The sequence below is a fragment of the Podarcis gaigeae genome (genome assembly GCF_964106915.1).
Source record: "Podarcis gaigeae genome assembly, chromosome: 4".
NCBI classification, from domain to species: Eukaryota; Metazoa; Chordata; class Lepidosauria; order Squamata; family Lacertidae; genus Podarcis; species Podarcis gaigeae.
Window position 1 is genome coordinate 86,321,734 of NC_139677.1, and position 14,475 is coordinate 86,336,208.

General features: G+C 41.1%; 1 protein-coding gene and 1 long non-coding RNA gene across 3 annotated transcripts in view; one reads left to right on the forward strand and one right to left on the reverse strand.

Annotated features, from left to right (window-relative positions):
- The window catches only part of GUCY1A2 (guanylate cyclase 1 soluble subunit alpha 2), a 154,220-nt gene extending 147,576 nt beyond the window's left edge, over positions 1-6,644 (forward strand). For both annotated transcript variants that reach the window (XM_083736612.1, XM_083736613.1), the window contains exon 8: positions 3,404-6,644. In XM_083736612.1, coding sequence (XP_083592738.1) covers positions 3,404-3,611 — 208 coding nt within the window. In that variant the 3' untranslated portion in view covers positions 3,612-6,644. The remainder of the gene's footprint in view (positions 1-3,403) is intronic.
- Positions 4,743-14,040, reverse strand: LOC310843862. The gene is made up of 2 exons (XR_014563713.1): positions 11,903-14,040; positions 4,743-11,790 (listed from the first exon to the last, which is right to left on the reverse strand). It is a non-coding gene; the product is annotated as an uncharacterized lncRNA (long non-coding RNA).
- Positions 14,041-14,475: the final 435 nt, after the last annotated feature.

The following is a 14,475-nucleotide window of genomic DNA, read 5'->3' on the forward strand; positions in this document are numbered from 1 at the left end:
CATACAAATCAATATGGCTAACCTGATCCAAAACACCCACCCACCCCACTCACACATAAAAACAAAGACCACCACAGCCATCCACAAATGAACAACCACACCCTAGGCCAACCCCAACCTCTTTCACCACCAAAGGAACACAAGCAAACAACAAACGTTGACACCAAACCCTACATATAGTAAGTAAAATAGTAACACCGTTGCCCGACCCCACCCATCTTCCCCCCCTCCACCTCTTTCCACCTCTTTCCGATGTCTCAACCAATGAAACAAATAAAAATGTTACATGGGAACAAAATAATATGAGAGAGACATTGCAAACACTTTTGTAAAACAAGAAAATATTTAATAAAAAAGAAAGAAAGAAAAAAGGACATAGTGGTATGCTGCTCAAGGGGGAGAAAACCCAACTGACTGTGCTAATCCCTTGGGAGGACTTAAAAGAAGCATTTGGGACACCATCCCCTTTCTATACAAAGGGCATCCAGAGTTTCTTACCAGTAATAGGCTTAGGGAAGGATGTATTTTTTACAAGTGGAAAATTCACTTTAAACTACTTAAGTTGTTGAAAGGGTCATGGGTAACACAGTTGTGGCTGTGGAAGCCCATCAAATGAAGAAATAAAAACTTCATATCAGAATTTATAGCCTGCACTAGCAAGACTGAGAAAAGGAGCCTTGGTGGAAGAGAACTGGTTAATGAGGACTATTAAATAACTTCTTGGTCAACAGTCCTATCATATATTGAGTCAGACCAGTGTTATCTGGTAGTAGCCAAGGCCTGAAGCAGAAATAAATTGGCTACTTGGCCTGAAAATAAAGCAAAACTACAGATGCCGGGTTTAATTCAATATATCTAACAGTAGCATATACAGCAGAGCATATATTTTTCTGTAGAAAGCTTTAAGGGGGCATATTTAGTCTGTATTGCTAGCACTAAAATTAAAGTGGTTTCTATTGTTCATGATAAACAGGACATGGGAATTCAAGGAGGTTGCATTAACCAAAGGCATATTTGGTAGTCTCTCCAGTGTGTTTGGTTTATCCAGCTTTATAAACAGTAAACCATCTGCCCCAAAAATGTACACCAGAGCTTTCCAAACTGTGTGTCGCGACACATTAGTGAGTTGGCTGCAGTGTGTAGGTGTGTCGTGCGAACGCTCCCTGCGCTCCTGGAAAGGGGTTAGTTTAACCTGCGGTTTGCTAGTAAAGCCAAATTGGTGTGTTGCGAAGTGATGCATGTCTCAAAAGTGTGTCACCAACATGGAAAGTTTGGAAGGCTCTGATCTACACTTATCAGCAGAAGACAAAGTGAGCAGCTGGGGTTTTGAACCCTGGTCTCTCAGGTCAACCAATCAGTTCATGCTTTTTAAATATAGTAATAGCAATATTCCTATTTTTGCTTCAACCCACAACCTCATGGCAACCATTATGGGTCAATCTTTGCAGCAACCATTTTGTGGCTGGTGCTCACAACATCCTCTCAAAATTCTAAATGGGCCCCTGAGCCCAGAAAGGTTGGTGACCACTGATCTATTCTATTCTTGATGGACTTGAGTAATGTAATAGTTGTATTAGGCCACTAACAATGGTAGAGTCATGAATAAAAGAGTGTTGGACTAGCAGGTAAATTAATTGTTCAAAACAGGCCGAATGCAAACACGTCTACTGTCAAATGTATTTCTGTATTTACTGATGTTCACCTGTTATGGTAGATATCTCATAAGCTTGATACCCCAATATCTGAATCTAAGGCTAAATTGTATATTAACTGAATTTTCTTTCCCATAGAAACATGTTCTACTTGCTATAAACTTTCCGTTAGAATATATCACCTATATATATGAATGCTAACAGCTTTTAGGTCCATTTTGTATAAACAGTTATTACGTCCATTTTTTTCTGAAAATGGGAGAAAGCAGCAAGAAATGGATTTGGCTAGCATCTGAATATTTTGCGAATGCAGTTCTTGTTTGCTGAGGGTATATATCATCAGCTGAAGCCATATGACTCCTACAGAAAACATTCGGGGATTATACTGGCTTTTTGCAGAAATGTAAGCTTCCATATAATTTTTACAGCTGAAAGAATGGATTTTGCTATCAAGCTCAAGGGACCTGCTTGGGCTCAGTATAATGGTCTGAGACTTGCAAGGTCCCTGGCAGGGATGGCTGTTTCCAAAACACTTAATCCCCAAGCAGATACTTATTCATCCCACACAGCTCCTCTTGAGATAGTGTGTGTGTGCATTTCTACTTTTGGCACAGTCTTTGCATTGCCTCTCATACTCTTACAGGATCTGTCTGGCCTCTGTATGGATAACATATTGACTGTGCTTTACAGTAGCACAGAATCCCCTACCAGCAGTGGAAACTGTGCCGTAAGCTCCTTTATTTCTTGCCATAGGAATAAAACCTGCTCAAAACCTTTGAACAAAAAGAATGCTTTTCCAATATTGTATTGGCAAATATAGACAAGTTGTGAGTCAGAAAGATTGGGGAGGTGTGTCTCTTCAGTTCAATCAGCCATATTGGTCATCTCTCGCCAAAACAGAGTTGGGTCATTGGCTCAGGCATGGCTTCTAAATTTCTATTTCTAAAGCACAGGTGGCAAATGGAACTATTCCGAATCCAAAGCACACATAGCACAATTCCACGTAGTTTAATGTGTTAGCTTTTAGGCAATATTTCCTAATTTAGTTCCACACTTTGCCAGGGAAAAGGGAGGTGCTGGATGCTGAGATTTCCAGATTTAGCTATGTTCTCTTATAATTAAAGGTATAATGGTGCAGCTACTTGCACTCTTGGGTGAGACTGATTATCTAGACCCATTTAAGTCTGGGTCCCCCCAAACTGGTTGGAGGATCAAATTGGCCCTGGTGGATGAACTTTATTAGGAGAGAAACAGAGTGTGCGACATCATTGTTTCTCCTTGATCTCACAGAGGATTTGGATACCATTAGCCAGGCCATGGTATACTCTTGGATCACCTCCATGTTAGGAGTTGGAGGCACTGTGGTTCTGCTCCTACCTTCATGGTCAATTCCAGTGAATAACATTGCCTTTGGGTCCCCTTCTAACTGAGCTGTGGGGTTCCGCAAGGCAGTATTCTGCCCCCAGTGCTACTTGACATCCTTATGAAGCCATTGGAGACAGTCATTAGGAGATTTGAAGAGCAGTATTGAATGAATAAGTATATGAACATGGATTGCTCAATCTGCTGTTGCCAATTGTTGTTACCAAGTGGTCAACCGACACTATATTTTGTGCAGAAATTATGAAAAGGTTTACTTGTCCTTAATCTTCTGAGCCTTGTAAAGTTGGTCTGCATTGTAGTTTGAGAACTGCAATTCAACACTGGTTTTTTGTTTAATCTCTCCTCCCTCCCTCCCCATCCATCCCCAGGCTTCTGAAAAAGGAAGAAAATTTTATCTTCATTCCTCGATCCCGTGAAGAGCTTCCAGACAACTTTCCAAAGGAAATCCCTGGGATTTGTTATTTCCTGGAGGTCAGAACTGGTCAGAAGCAGCCAAAGTCCTCTGTCACATCTGCCAGAGTGAGAAAGATTTCCTACAACATTGGCACCATGTTCCTCCGGGAAACGAGCCTATGAGGCCTGCTGCAGATCAAAGACTCATCAAAAAAGCACAAACCCAGAACTGGGTCATGACAGGAGAGAGGAGATTCTTTCTGTTTCACTGCATTGTTCCAAGCAAGCAGTAAAAGCTCCGTGAAATGTCAGGCAATAATTCTTTTTAAAGGTGGGTGACTGCAGTCCATAAACAAACTGGAAAGAGTCAAGGGAGGGAGCAGGGGTTTTTATTTTTTTAATCAAATTAAAACAAAATACCTTTCTGTTGCCAGAGCTACTGTTGGCCATAAATATCAATGTGGTAAAAAGAAGAAGAATCCAGATTCAGTTGCTATTAGTGGGGGAGGCATTCCACAAAGCATTGGGACTCTTCTGCAAGGCCGGTTGAAATAAATGGAGCATTTGGTGTATTGCTTTGTTCTGTTCTGAAACAGGTGGGCATTTCTTTTTATCTGAAGATGTAGTACCCCTGTTACTTCTTTAAACATCCAGCATTCACGCCAACAGAATCGGGGTAGGCCCCTTTCACATGCATCTGTGAAATGCATGTAAGAGTCACGGTAGCGGTACTTGGTGAATTGCTCTCAGAAGTTGCACCAGCTAAACTGATTATGATGCATTCCTGCGTTGAAAGGAAGGTTACCTAAATATGCTTCTCGGTATTTATTTTTTTATTTTAAAAAAACAACACTTCATACAAATACTGTAGAGATCATTTATAATCATCTCAGCAGGAAGAATTATAATTCTGCATATAATATCATAGGGATTTTGTCTACTTTTTATACTTTTCATTATCTGGACTATATTTCACATGCTGTATCAGATGTGAGGCTAGGCTACTCCTGTATATTTTCTGCCATCTATCTGTCAAAGCTGCTTCTTCTTCTTCTTCTTCTTCTTCTTCTTCTTCTTCTTCTTCTTCTTCTTCTTCTTCTTCTTCATTATAAGAAATGCCATTTTGCTGGGGGTTTGCAAGAGCTACACTTCGATCATGTTCATTTTCTGTTTAGTAGATGTTTATGTCTTGCATATTTAAACTGATGTTCAATATTTGTCCCACTAGTAGTGTTATGTCCTGGCATCAGAACAATGCAAGCAAAGTAGTTATTTTCATACTCATTAATTGGTATATTATTGGAAATCCTAAAGCCCCAGAGTAAAGTAATTGTCCTTTGTAATGAAACATGCCTAAAAGTAGGTGGTCCAACATCATGACCTCATTGTGTTCTGAACTTCTCCCAAGCGTCCATTTGTCATTGGGGGGCATAAGATACCTGTTGTCACTGGCTTTGCATTTCCAGTTACTAACATGGGTAGAATATCCAATTATTAATGTTGGCGCGGTGGGGACAATCCATCTGTTACGTTGATTCTCATCGTTCAGTTTCTCAAGATTTGATATATTTTTAGAAATATCCCCTCAAAATACCTTTCATATTCTGGAGCTTAAAAAGTCCTGGTGCCATCAATATCCTTGAAACTACTCTAGAGTAAGCAGTTTGAGGACTGTAGTCTGGCTACTGCTTCGATCAGCAGTAAAATTTCACTTGTATATGTAGATAATTTCATGTTCATTTTTCATGCGGACTAATTCAGTAAGAGATTTTCATTTACAAAATTTATAGTGTTCCTTTGCATCAGCAGTGTGTCATTCCAAGCCAAACTTTAATATACTCTGAAGAACATAAAACCATGCATGGGGCTTTACTTGTGAAATCACAACTCGGTGAACTCAGAACTGGTAAAGGGACGGATTCTTGAAAAATTGTCCATTTAGCCTGTTGCAGCAAAAACAACAAAGATCTTTTGCCATCTTAAAAACTTAGGCTGTAATCCTATACACACTTAACTTGGGAGTAAGTCCCATTGAATTCAGTGGGATTTACCTTTGGGAAGACATGTACAGAATTGCGCATTAGAAGATTTATTGTGGCATAAGCAGGGTTGGCCCAATTACAAAGAGGAATGAGACAGTTGTCTCAAGTGGTCAGCACAAGGGGCAGTGAATTTGCAATTGAACCCCCTGCTCACTTCGTTATTAGCTGGGTTGGCTGCCCATCAGCCCCTCTCACTCCACCCAACAAGGCAAGAGTCTTGGAGTCCTACTCATCCCCCCCCGCCTCATCCTGCTCTCAGTGTCCCACAGGGCAAGGCCTTTTGGGTGAGGTAGGCAGGAGACTGCCTAAGGCAAATCACAGTGGCTAAAGAGACTGTTATAAATGTGGAATGCCACAGAGGGTCCCCTTGGGCAAGGTGAGGAAGGAAGGGTGGAGAGGGAACAGTGGGGAAGACATCAGCACCAACACTTACTTGGGAGCAAAGAGAAAGGACGAGAAGTAAGGAAGGATGGCAGGAGGGAAGACGAGGACGCCATCAGCAAAACCTCAATGAAGAGGGAAAGTGGTGATGGCAGAGCCACTGCCTGCCTCAGGTGGCGCAACCCCTTGCGCTAGGCCTGAACATAAGCTTTCGTAGACTAGGGTCCACTTCACTGGATGCAGAGAGTATTATCTTTCTTGGCACATCTGTTGCTCTCACATAGTGATGTGTGGAGAGTTGGGCTAATAGGAAAAAGATCCCCAGGCCTTTGGACATTGATACCCAACTTCAAGCCAAGGCCATCTTCTGGGGGGGGGGGACAGATATCTGTTGCCACTGTTTTGCAATAAAATAAAATAAATTGCTCCATGGAGAAGCAGCTCCCATCATCGTAAAAAGGAGGCCAAGTATGGGTTGGGAACATAAAGGCCAGATGGAGGACCTTTGTTGCATTAATTCTTGGATTTGATCGATTGTGTTTGAGATTGTTTTGACATGCATTTGGATTTGACTTGTTTTACATTCTGATATATGCTGTGTTTTGTTCTAATGACATTCTTTCAGATATTTTGTGATAATAGAGCTGGGGTGGTAGTACTGTTTTGCTGTTGGCGGCTTTGGGCTTTTTTTTTTAACCAAAGCTGAGTGGGGGTGGTTGAACTGTGTACAATGCCTTGAGCTCTTTGGAGGAAAACGTGGGGTAAAAATGTAAATAAATAGCCAACCATGCAAGAGGGAGCGTTCTGCTTCTGAGATTGCTGTGCAGGGCAAAAGTGTATGCACAATAAAAAACTGGCGCTTTCTGGAACATGTGGGCTCTGCATCCCCCTGGGATTTGAAACCGAACACTTCCATTTTCCCTCTATATTTGTGGATGGATAGGCAGAGATATACATGCACAAGATAATGTTTCATGCATCCAACAAAGTGCTCTCTAGTCTACAAAAGCTGATGCCACGATACATCTTGTTAGTCTTTAATGTGCCACAAAACTCTTGGCTATCTTGCACAGAAGCAATTCAACACAATTCCAGTGGAACCTTGATGATTTATGCCCTGTGTGATCCTTGATACCCGAAGGTGAAGCATAGAACATACTGTATTTCTCTGGCATTGCGTCCCTGAGGCTTTCTTGACAGTTAAAGAGGTGGCTGGCATATTACTTCTGCAATGGTACCTTGAGCAGAATGCTAATTTGAAGCTGAATGTTGCCCGTGTCTTACAGATGAACACTCAAGTGCAGGTTTGTACAGCAGTTCTGAAGTTTAAAAGCAGAACTGGAATTTAAGCTGAAGTCAAAGGTTTAGGAGGATGCTGTGCTCTTCGCTGCAAAGAGTGTGTTGCTTCTGAGAACAAGGCTGTTTCTCTAGATTCATTCATTTACAGCAAATGTTCTTAAGCAGTGAGTTGTGGGCACAGCCATCTCCCAGACCCCCTTCCCCTGTTGATGGGTCCGGGTCACCGTATGCATTGTTTGGTCCAGCAGGCAGTTTTCCTAATCCATCCTCATGACTGGACCACCCACTCAGGATATCAGTGAGGGTACCATATCCATTGCAAGCTTGATATCCCTTTCCCAGGCCTGGGGCTTTCCAGACATTTCAGCCAACATGGCCAATGGTCAGGGAGGATAGGAATTTTAGTTTGAAACATCCAGATAGTGTCATGATGGGATGTTCTGCCTTAAAATAGATTGTGATTAATAGCAGTTGAGAGTGGAAATTGAACCCCTGATGATAGGAATAATAAAATAAGTAATAACTAGGAATAAGATGATAAGATAATAAAAAGTCATTTACACACTTGTTTGGAAGCAAGTCCCATGGAACCCAGTTCAACTTACTTTTGAGTAGACATGCATAGGATTGCATTGTTAGAAGTCTCTTTTTGTAAACTGGCCACAGATGATGCTCTATCAATACCGGTCATTTTTCTCAGAACAAGCCCATTGATCTAAGGACATTATTAAAAATTAGAGGTTCTTCATTGCTGTCCCACCCTCTAACAGAGCAAAATTAGCCATATTACCTTTGGTTCAAAATCTGTTTTCATAAGGTGCAAGGCAGGGCTTGAAGGTTGTACATTTTCCCATACATTGTAGCCATTCATAGCAGAGTCTCAAGTCAATATCATATTTTTGTTTTTTCACTTTTAGCACAGCAGATTACCTCTGAGAAAGCTGTTGGTTGCTGCTTTATCCAGCAATATGCAAGCTATTAGCAGATAGACTGGAGGGGGGGGGGTTGCATCTTATACTACATTTGAATCTCTAAACTGGAGTCATCATGGAACCAATTTTGCAGTGAAATAGCTTCATTTAGATATGAACTTTAATAATTTGCTTCTGAGTACTGAGCTTCCAATACACACATGGTCCCAACAATGAAAATCATTATGATTATGGAAATCATAGGGACAGTGGGAACAAAATCTACCAAGCATTATGGCTATGTAATCTCCTCCATTCATTGCATTAGGATTTGCAGGGGCCTTCTGTTCAACCTCAGTTATAATTAAGGGACGTTGCATGGCAACATTGCTTGGTGAATTGTTCCCATTGTTTCTAGACAGGTAGAGAGACTAGGAATACTAATTCCTTTGAACAATAGTGTCCAGGAGGTAGGAGTGATGGTCCTGAATGGGGAAAAAAGCAGAACCACTATAATCACAGAGATCAGTGCAAAACCTAAACAATTGGGTATCATCATCTCCATGGAGATAATGGCTGTGTTTGCAAATAAATCAACTCTCTCAAAAGAAAGAATAGCTTCCCACAAAGAGCCTGCAGACAGTGCTTTTTTACATAAGCATCTTCAAATGCGACACCTCCCAGACACCCATTTTCAGTGCATTGTACCAAGTGATGTGCTTCCGTATTATGACAACTAAAGTTCCTTTGGGGGCACGTTTCTCTAGCTCATTGTGTGAGGGAAGCTTGAGCGTATTGCCAGTCTTGCCTTTTTATATTGCTGCAATGGCCAGATTATTTAATATCTTGAAGAGAAAAGCATGGACATTTTTCATTAAATCAAGAATGACCTTCCCGCCCCCCAGCTTTAACTAAACAGATGCTGTGGACCATATGGTTCAGTTGCCCCTCATTGAGAGAGACATTTCGGATTCAGCAAAGCTCTGCGGTTGGAAGGCTGTTCAAATTGCAAGGTGTGAGCAGGCAGTGTTTTGCAAAACTTATCAAAAGGAACTAAGGCAACATTTTAGAATGTAAATGAATGCAGTGCTATCCAAATGAGAGATATGCTAAGGCATTATCTCCATTTGGTAGGACAATTTACTACATTAGTACCTTTCAGTGGCACACTATCCAAGTTCTGAATTATAGGCTTGTTGGTCTTGCCTTTGGGACCTATGAGTGGAGTAGATGTTAGATCACTAACTCCATGCATCTAGGAGCTTTAAAAAGAAGGCAGTCTAATCAAGACCTACGCTTGAGAAAACTAAAGCTCAGAACTTGTTGCAACATAATCACATTTCAGTCATACATGACAATAATGCTATCTGATTTTCATGTTTCCAATACAGTGGCAAGGAGTCCATTTCTAAAGCATGTGCTCCAATAGGATGTCTTTGTGCATACCCATGAAATGTACCCCTTAGGTTGAAATAGATATTATGGTTTATTGTTGATTATTTCTACAGGACTCACAGTGTACAGAATCTTGTACCATTGTCATCTCAGCAACTTTGTAGGGCCGGTGTCTCCAACACGGTGGCCTATAGATGCTGTTGGACTACAATGCCCATCATTCCTGACTATTAGCCATTCTGGATGGGGCTGATGGGAGATGCAGTCCAACATCTGCAGAGCACCACATTGGCTACCCACGCTGGACCCTGTGCTGTAGGGCCACTCAGATCAAATCAAGCAAGGATTTGAACTTTGATCTTCCACAGATCAAAACCACTAGTAGTGTTGCCTCTCAGAATATTCCAAGTCTTCCTAACCAAATCATCTCATTCAGAATGCTTTAAAACTAAATTGAACTGCAGGGTTACAAAGTAAGATTTGCCGGTGCCCTCAAGCTTTTCACATGTTTGTAACTTACACATAGCCCTTGCCAGGGTGCACTCAAGCAGAAGTCAATATACAGACTTACATGGGAGAAAGCCTCATTGCATATGGGCATCCATAGAATTTTGGTTAGTCCCTCTGCATTGCTCTTAGTCAGATTTAGCCATGCCTAACTCGCAGGGTTGCATCTTTTAACGTCTGATGGTGCCTCTCATCTTCTGAATTATCTGATCATCTACATCTTACACTGTGGATGGCATGTATGTCACTTGCAGTTCTACATAAAATTTAATTTACCTAAGACCTCCCTATGACGTTCTTATAAATCCTAGAGATCAACACACAGATGATGCCCTTCAAACAAGCCAGTATGTCTCCAGGCAGAGACTATGTGGGGAGGGACATTTATACAATTCCCAGGCACTACACTCTAGATTGCCATGGATTTTAGGCTATCTGTTAAATTATCTTTTTAAATTGGTAGCAAACTGGAGGATTTAATATCTCCACACACACATTACTCACATGCATCAAGTAACTGTGCTGGAAATAATTGGGAAAATCTGTTTATAGATTGCAGGATTGGCTTCCATGGAGATTTTTTGAAAAATGTTGAACAGGTGTTATTTTAGAATGCTTACTAAATACAGTATTTTGTCTTGAAACATGGGTCTAAACTAGACCCATTGAGTATTTGCAAACTCTACTGAATCTCCTCTGCTGTCCCATACCTCTTAATGTATAGGAACATAGGAAGCTGCCTTATATTAGTGGCAGACCACTGGTCCATCTAGCCCAGTTTTGTCTACACTGGCTGGCTACAGCTCTCCATGGTTTCAGGCAAGAGGCTCTCCCAGCCCAAACTGGAGGTGCCAGGGATTGAAACTGGGATCGTTTACATGCAAGACAGATACTCTACTACTGAGCTATGGCCCTTCCCAATATATCCTATCTTATTTCACAATGGCCAGTAGGTGTCAGAGCCTTCTCCAGTCCCTATTTGTGCCAGAAAATAAATCATATCAAGAATGGATCATTGGCAGATGGCACTAGGATTGCCATACAACATTTACCACTGGTAAGTGGTATGTTACACCTGCCAGAATTGAGAAGAAGGAAATTTAAGCAGTGCATCCACGTGCCACCTGTCCATTTTAGGTCAGTGCCATTATTTTGATCACTTCCAGGTATGTTATAACCACTTACATATTTTTGAGTCACTCTCCAGCCATTCTAGTAATTCTTTGTAATATATCAAGTACTCAACATTGAGCAAATCTGCCAAACATCACTAAGAGACTCAACTATCATTTACAAAGCAAAGCAAATGCAGTTGCGAGATGAGTAAAAGTATCCCATTGAAAACAAATATGTGCTTTTTAGTAGGGCTTGACATATCCATTCCTTGTCCTTTTTGTATGTGTTCTCCTATCTGTCCGTTCTGCCATGTTTCCACATCATTCTGCAAGTTAAAATAATATTTGCACAAAAATAATACATTTGAATATGTGCTTTTAAAATTTATTTTGTTCTGGGTTTTTTTTAAAAAAAACCCCTGAGAACTTCATCAGAACATTTGGGAAGTGGGAATGCTGGTGGATAATTTAAGTTCAGATCAATGCATTAGTCTAGGAAGTTGGGGATCAGGTCAGTTCATATCAGAATTTGCAAAGGATGAATTCCTCAAACATCCCACCTTCTAAGGATCTAAGTCATCCTTGGTATCAGAAATAACACTGTTTGGCCAGCACAGCCATTTAAGTGCTCTGATCCCACAGCTCTTGAATTCACTTATTTAAACATCACTTTATGCATGTATGTTTATTGCTTGATAACATAACACTCAACCTGTTTCAGTGTATCTGAAGAAGTGTGCATGCACACGAAAGCTCATACCAAGAACTAACTTAGTTGGTCTTTAAGGTGCTACTGGAAGGAATTTTTTTTGTTTTGACTCAACCTGTAGAACGGAGTTGGATACAGTCCAACTAATACCCCAAAGGTACGATGCCCATGTTCTCAGCTCTAGCCCAGTTCAGCTTTTAGGCAGCTTTTCTAAATCCTTCCCAGATGTGATATTATTAATCAACAAGTAGGCAAAGAAAACAAAGGAAATTAACAAGCTGTGTAAATGCAAAGAACGCAGAGAGATATTTTGCTAGGACCAAGCTGCAAATGAAATCTTCAGGCAAATCTGCACTGAAAATTCATATTGTACTTGCATAGCGGCCCATTATGAATTGTGCATGTGAGCTTGGGAGAATTAGCTCCTAGCAATAACTTACAAGTACGAAGCAATAAAAGAAAAAGCCATGATCACATTTGGTGTAGGTACATACTGTGTGGCAAATTATTTGTGCTTGTGGCAGTTAAACTGTATATAAGCAATAAACCAGTAAGTCATACATTGAAAATTAGCCTCCCTGGCATACAAAGCAATAAGTGACTTCTGAGTTGGAGCAATGGCTATAGAAAACATGGCAACATTTAATGTCTCTCAGCATCCATCTTGTGCGACCAAGCCATTATCTTTCTTTCCAAATGCATTTTACTTTGATGTCCAGTTTTCTCACATGCATTGCCTGCAAGGTTGCAGGGGAGAATATTTAACAATGGGAGATAGGAGATAGGACAAGAGCTAGTACTTAAAAACCTATGAAAAAATGTAAAAAGAGATCTGCTGGTTGGCAGGTTGAGGTAGCTGGTAATTTTGCAGAGCTTTAAGATTGGCTTAAGTCCTATCTGCAACTTGCTGGTATAAAAATTCAAGGAAATTATATTTGTTCCTTGCAAAACTTATAGATAAGGTAAGAACAAAACTGGCCCACAATAAAAGCATGGAAACACTGTTATGCCACCTCAAAGCTTCTGCCGGCATTTATCCAGGCAGCTTTTATTGATTAGTGGCATCCAAGAAGTCTGATTGTTTGACGTAAGAAATTTCTACGTAGGATAGCATCATGTGTCTTTCTATCACAGGCTACTAGATGGTTAATGAAGCAAGAAAGCGCTCTTTGCTTTGTACAAGGAGCTTTCCAACTCTTGTTCCATTTTATCTTCACATTGGAAGTGTAAGATAAGTGAAGGTTGGAAGAGAAGTATTTGCCCATGGCCACCAAATTATGGATTTGAATCTGGGACTTCTGCAGCCTATCGCCAAAGTCTATCTTTTGCAAGGTTCACATTTCAGCCATTGCTTTCCTAGTATTGCCTAGACTGTTTTTCAGAATTCACAGCTGATGTTTCCCTTCAGCACATACTCAACTGTGTATAGCAGCCAATGCTGTTCTCATCTGGCATATAGTGACACATTGCTGTGCACTCGTTAAAATAATCCTCAAGAATAGCAGTATTGACTTCTTTTACATGAGAGTTCGTTGAAGCAGTGCTATTTCTACCTGGAACTGGTTGGTCAGTGGCAGGATGGGAGACCATCTGGAAACCAATCATATACTGCCTTCCGTTGTTGTTGTTAAGAAAGTTGGGCCATAAATGAAATAAATAAAACTAAAGCTGGAAGTCTCCCAGCTGATGCCATGACCAGAGGTCCGTCAGAAGCTGTACAATGTAGCTCCATCTCTGTAACTTAGCAGGTCTGGGTTGGGCTATTGCCTGAAATAGGAATCCATCTGAGAAGACTCCCTGCCCTCATTCTCAGTTCCTTGGAGGAAATATAGTATCCAAGGTAATAAACAGTGCAAAATTGCTTCAGTGTGGCTTAATTAGCTGTGTTGCTGCATGGAGCTTTCATCAAGCCCCTCCATTAAGGTCACAGAGAAAATGAGTCTGTTCATTAATGGAAGTGTAGAACAGAAAAGGTTTGGCCACCTCTCTGGCACATATAGAACACTGCCTTAAATCCGCCTGTACTTTATTTTCCACATTTTCAGTTCAAAATTAAGGATGCATACAGCCATTATCCAACAAACTTTTGCCCAAGTCAGGTCGCTTCACTAAATTTCAGCACCCTCCTAACATCCAACTTATTTTATTAATTAATCAAGAATAACCCCATATTATTCATTCTCATCAATAAACAACATTAGAGAGGAGGTGGAGAGATACCACATTATGTTTATAATAAAGGTAAAGGTAAAGGTACCCCTGCCTGTACGGGCCAGTCTTGCCAGACTCTACGGTTGTGCGCTCATCTCACTCTATAGGCCGAGAGCCAGCGCTGTCCACAGACACTTCCGGGTCACGTGGCCAGTGTGACAAGCTGCACCTGGCGAGCTGCTCAACGCCGTTTACCTTCCCGCTGGTAAGTGGTCCTTATTTATCTACTTGCACCCGGGGGTGCTTTCAAACTGCTAGGTTGGCAGGCGCTGGGACCAAACGACGGGAGCACACCCCGCCGCGGGGATTTGAACCGCCGACCATGCGATCGGCAAGTCCTAGGTGCTGAGGTTTTACCCACAGCGCCACCCGTGTCCTTATGTTTATAATAAGCTGCCTTAAATTGTTTATAAGGATAAATAGGTAGTCAAAAACTATGAAGGAGTAGCTAGCTTATATTGTGACCTTGAGCGTGCA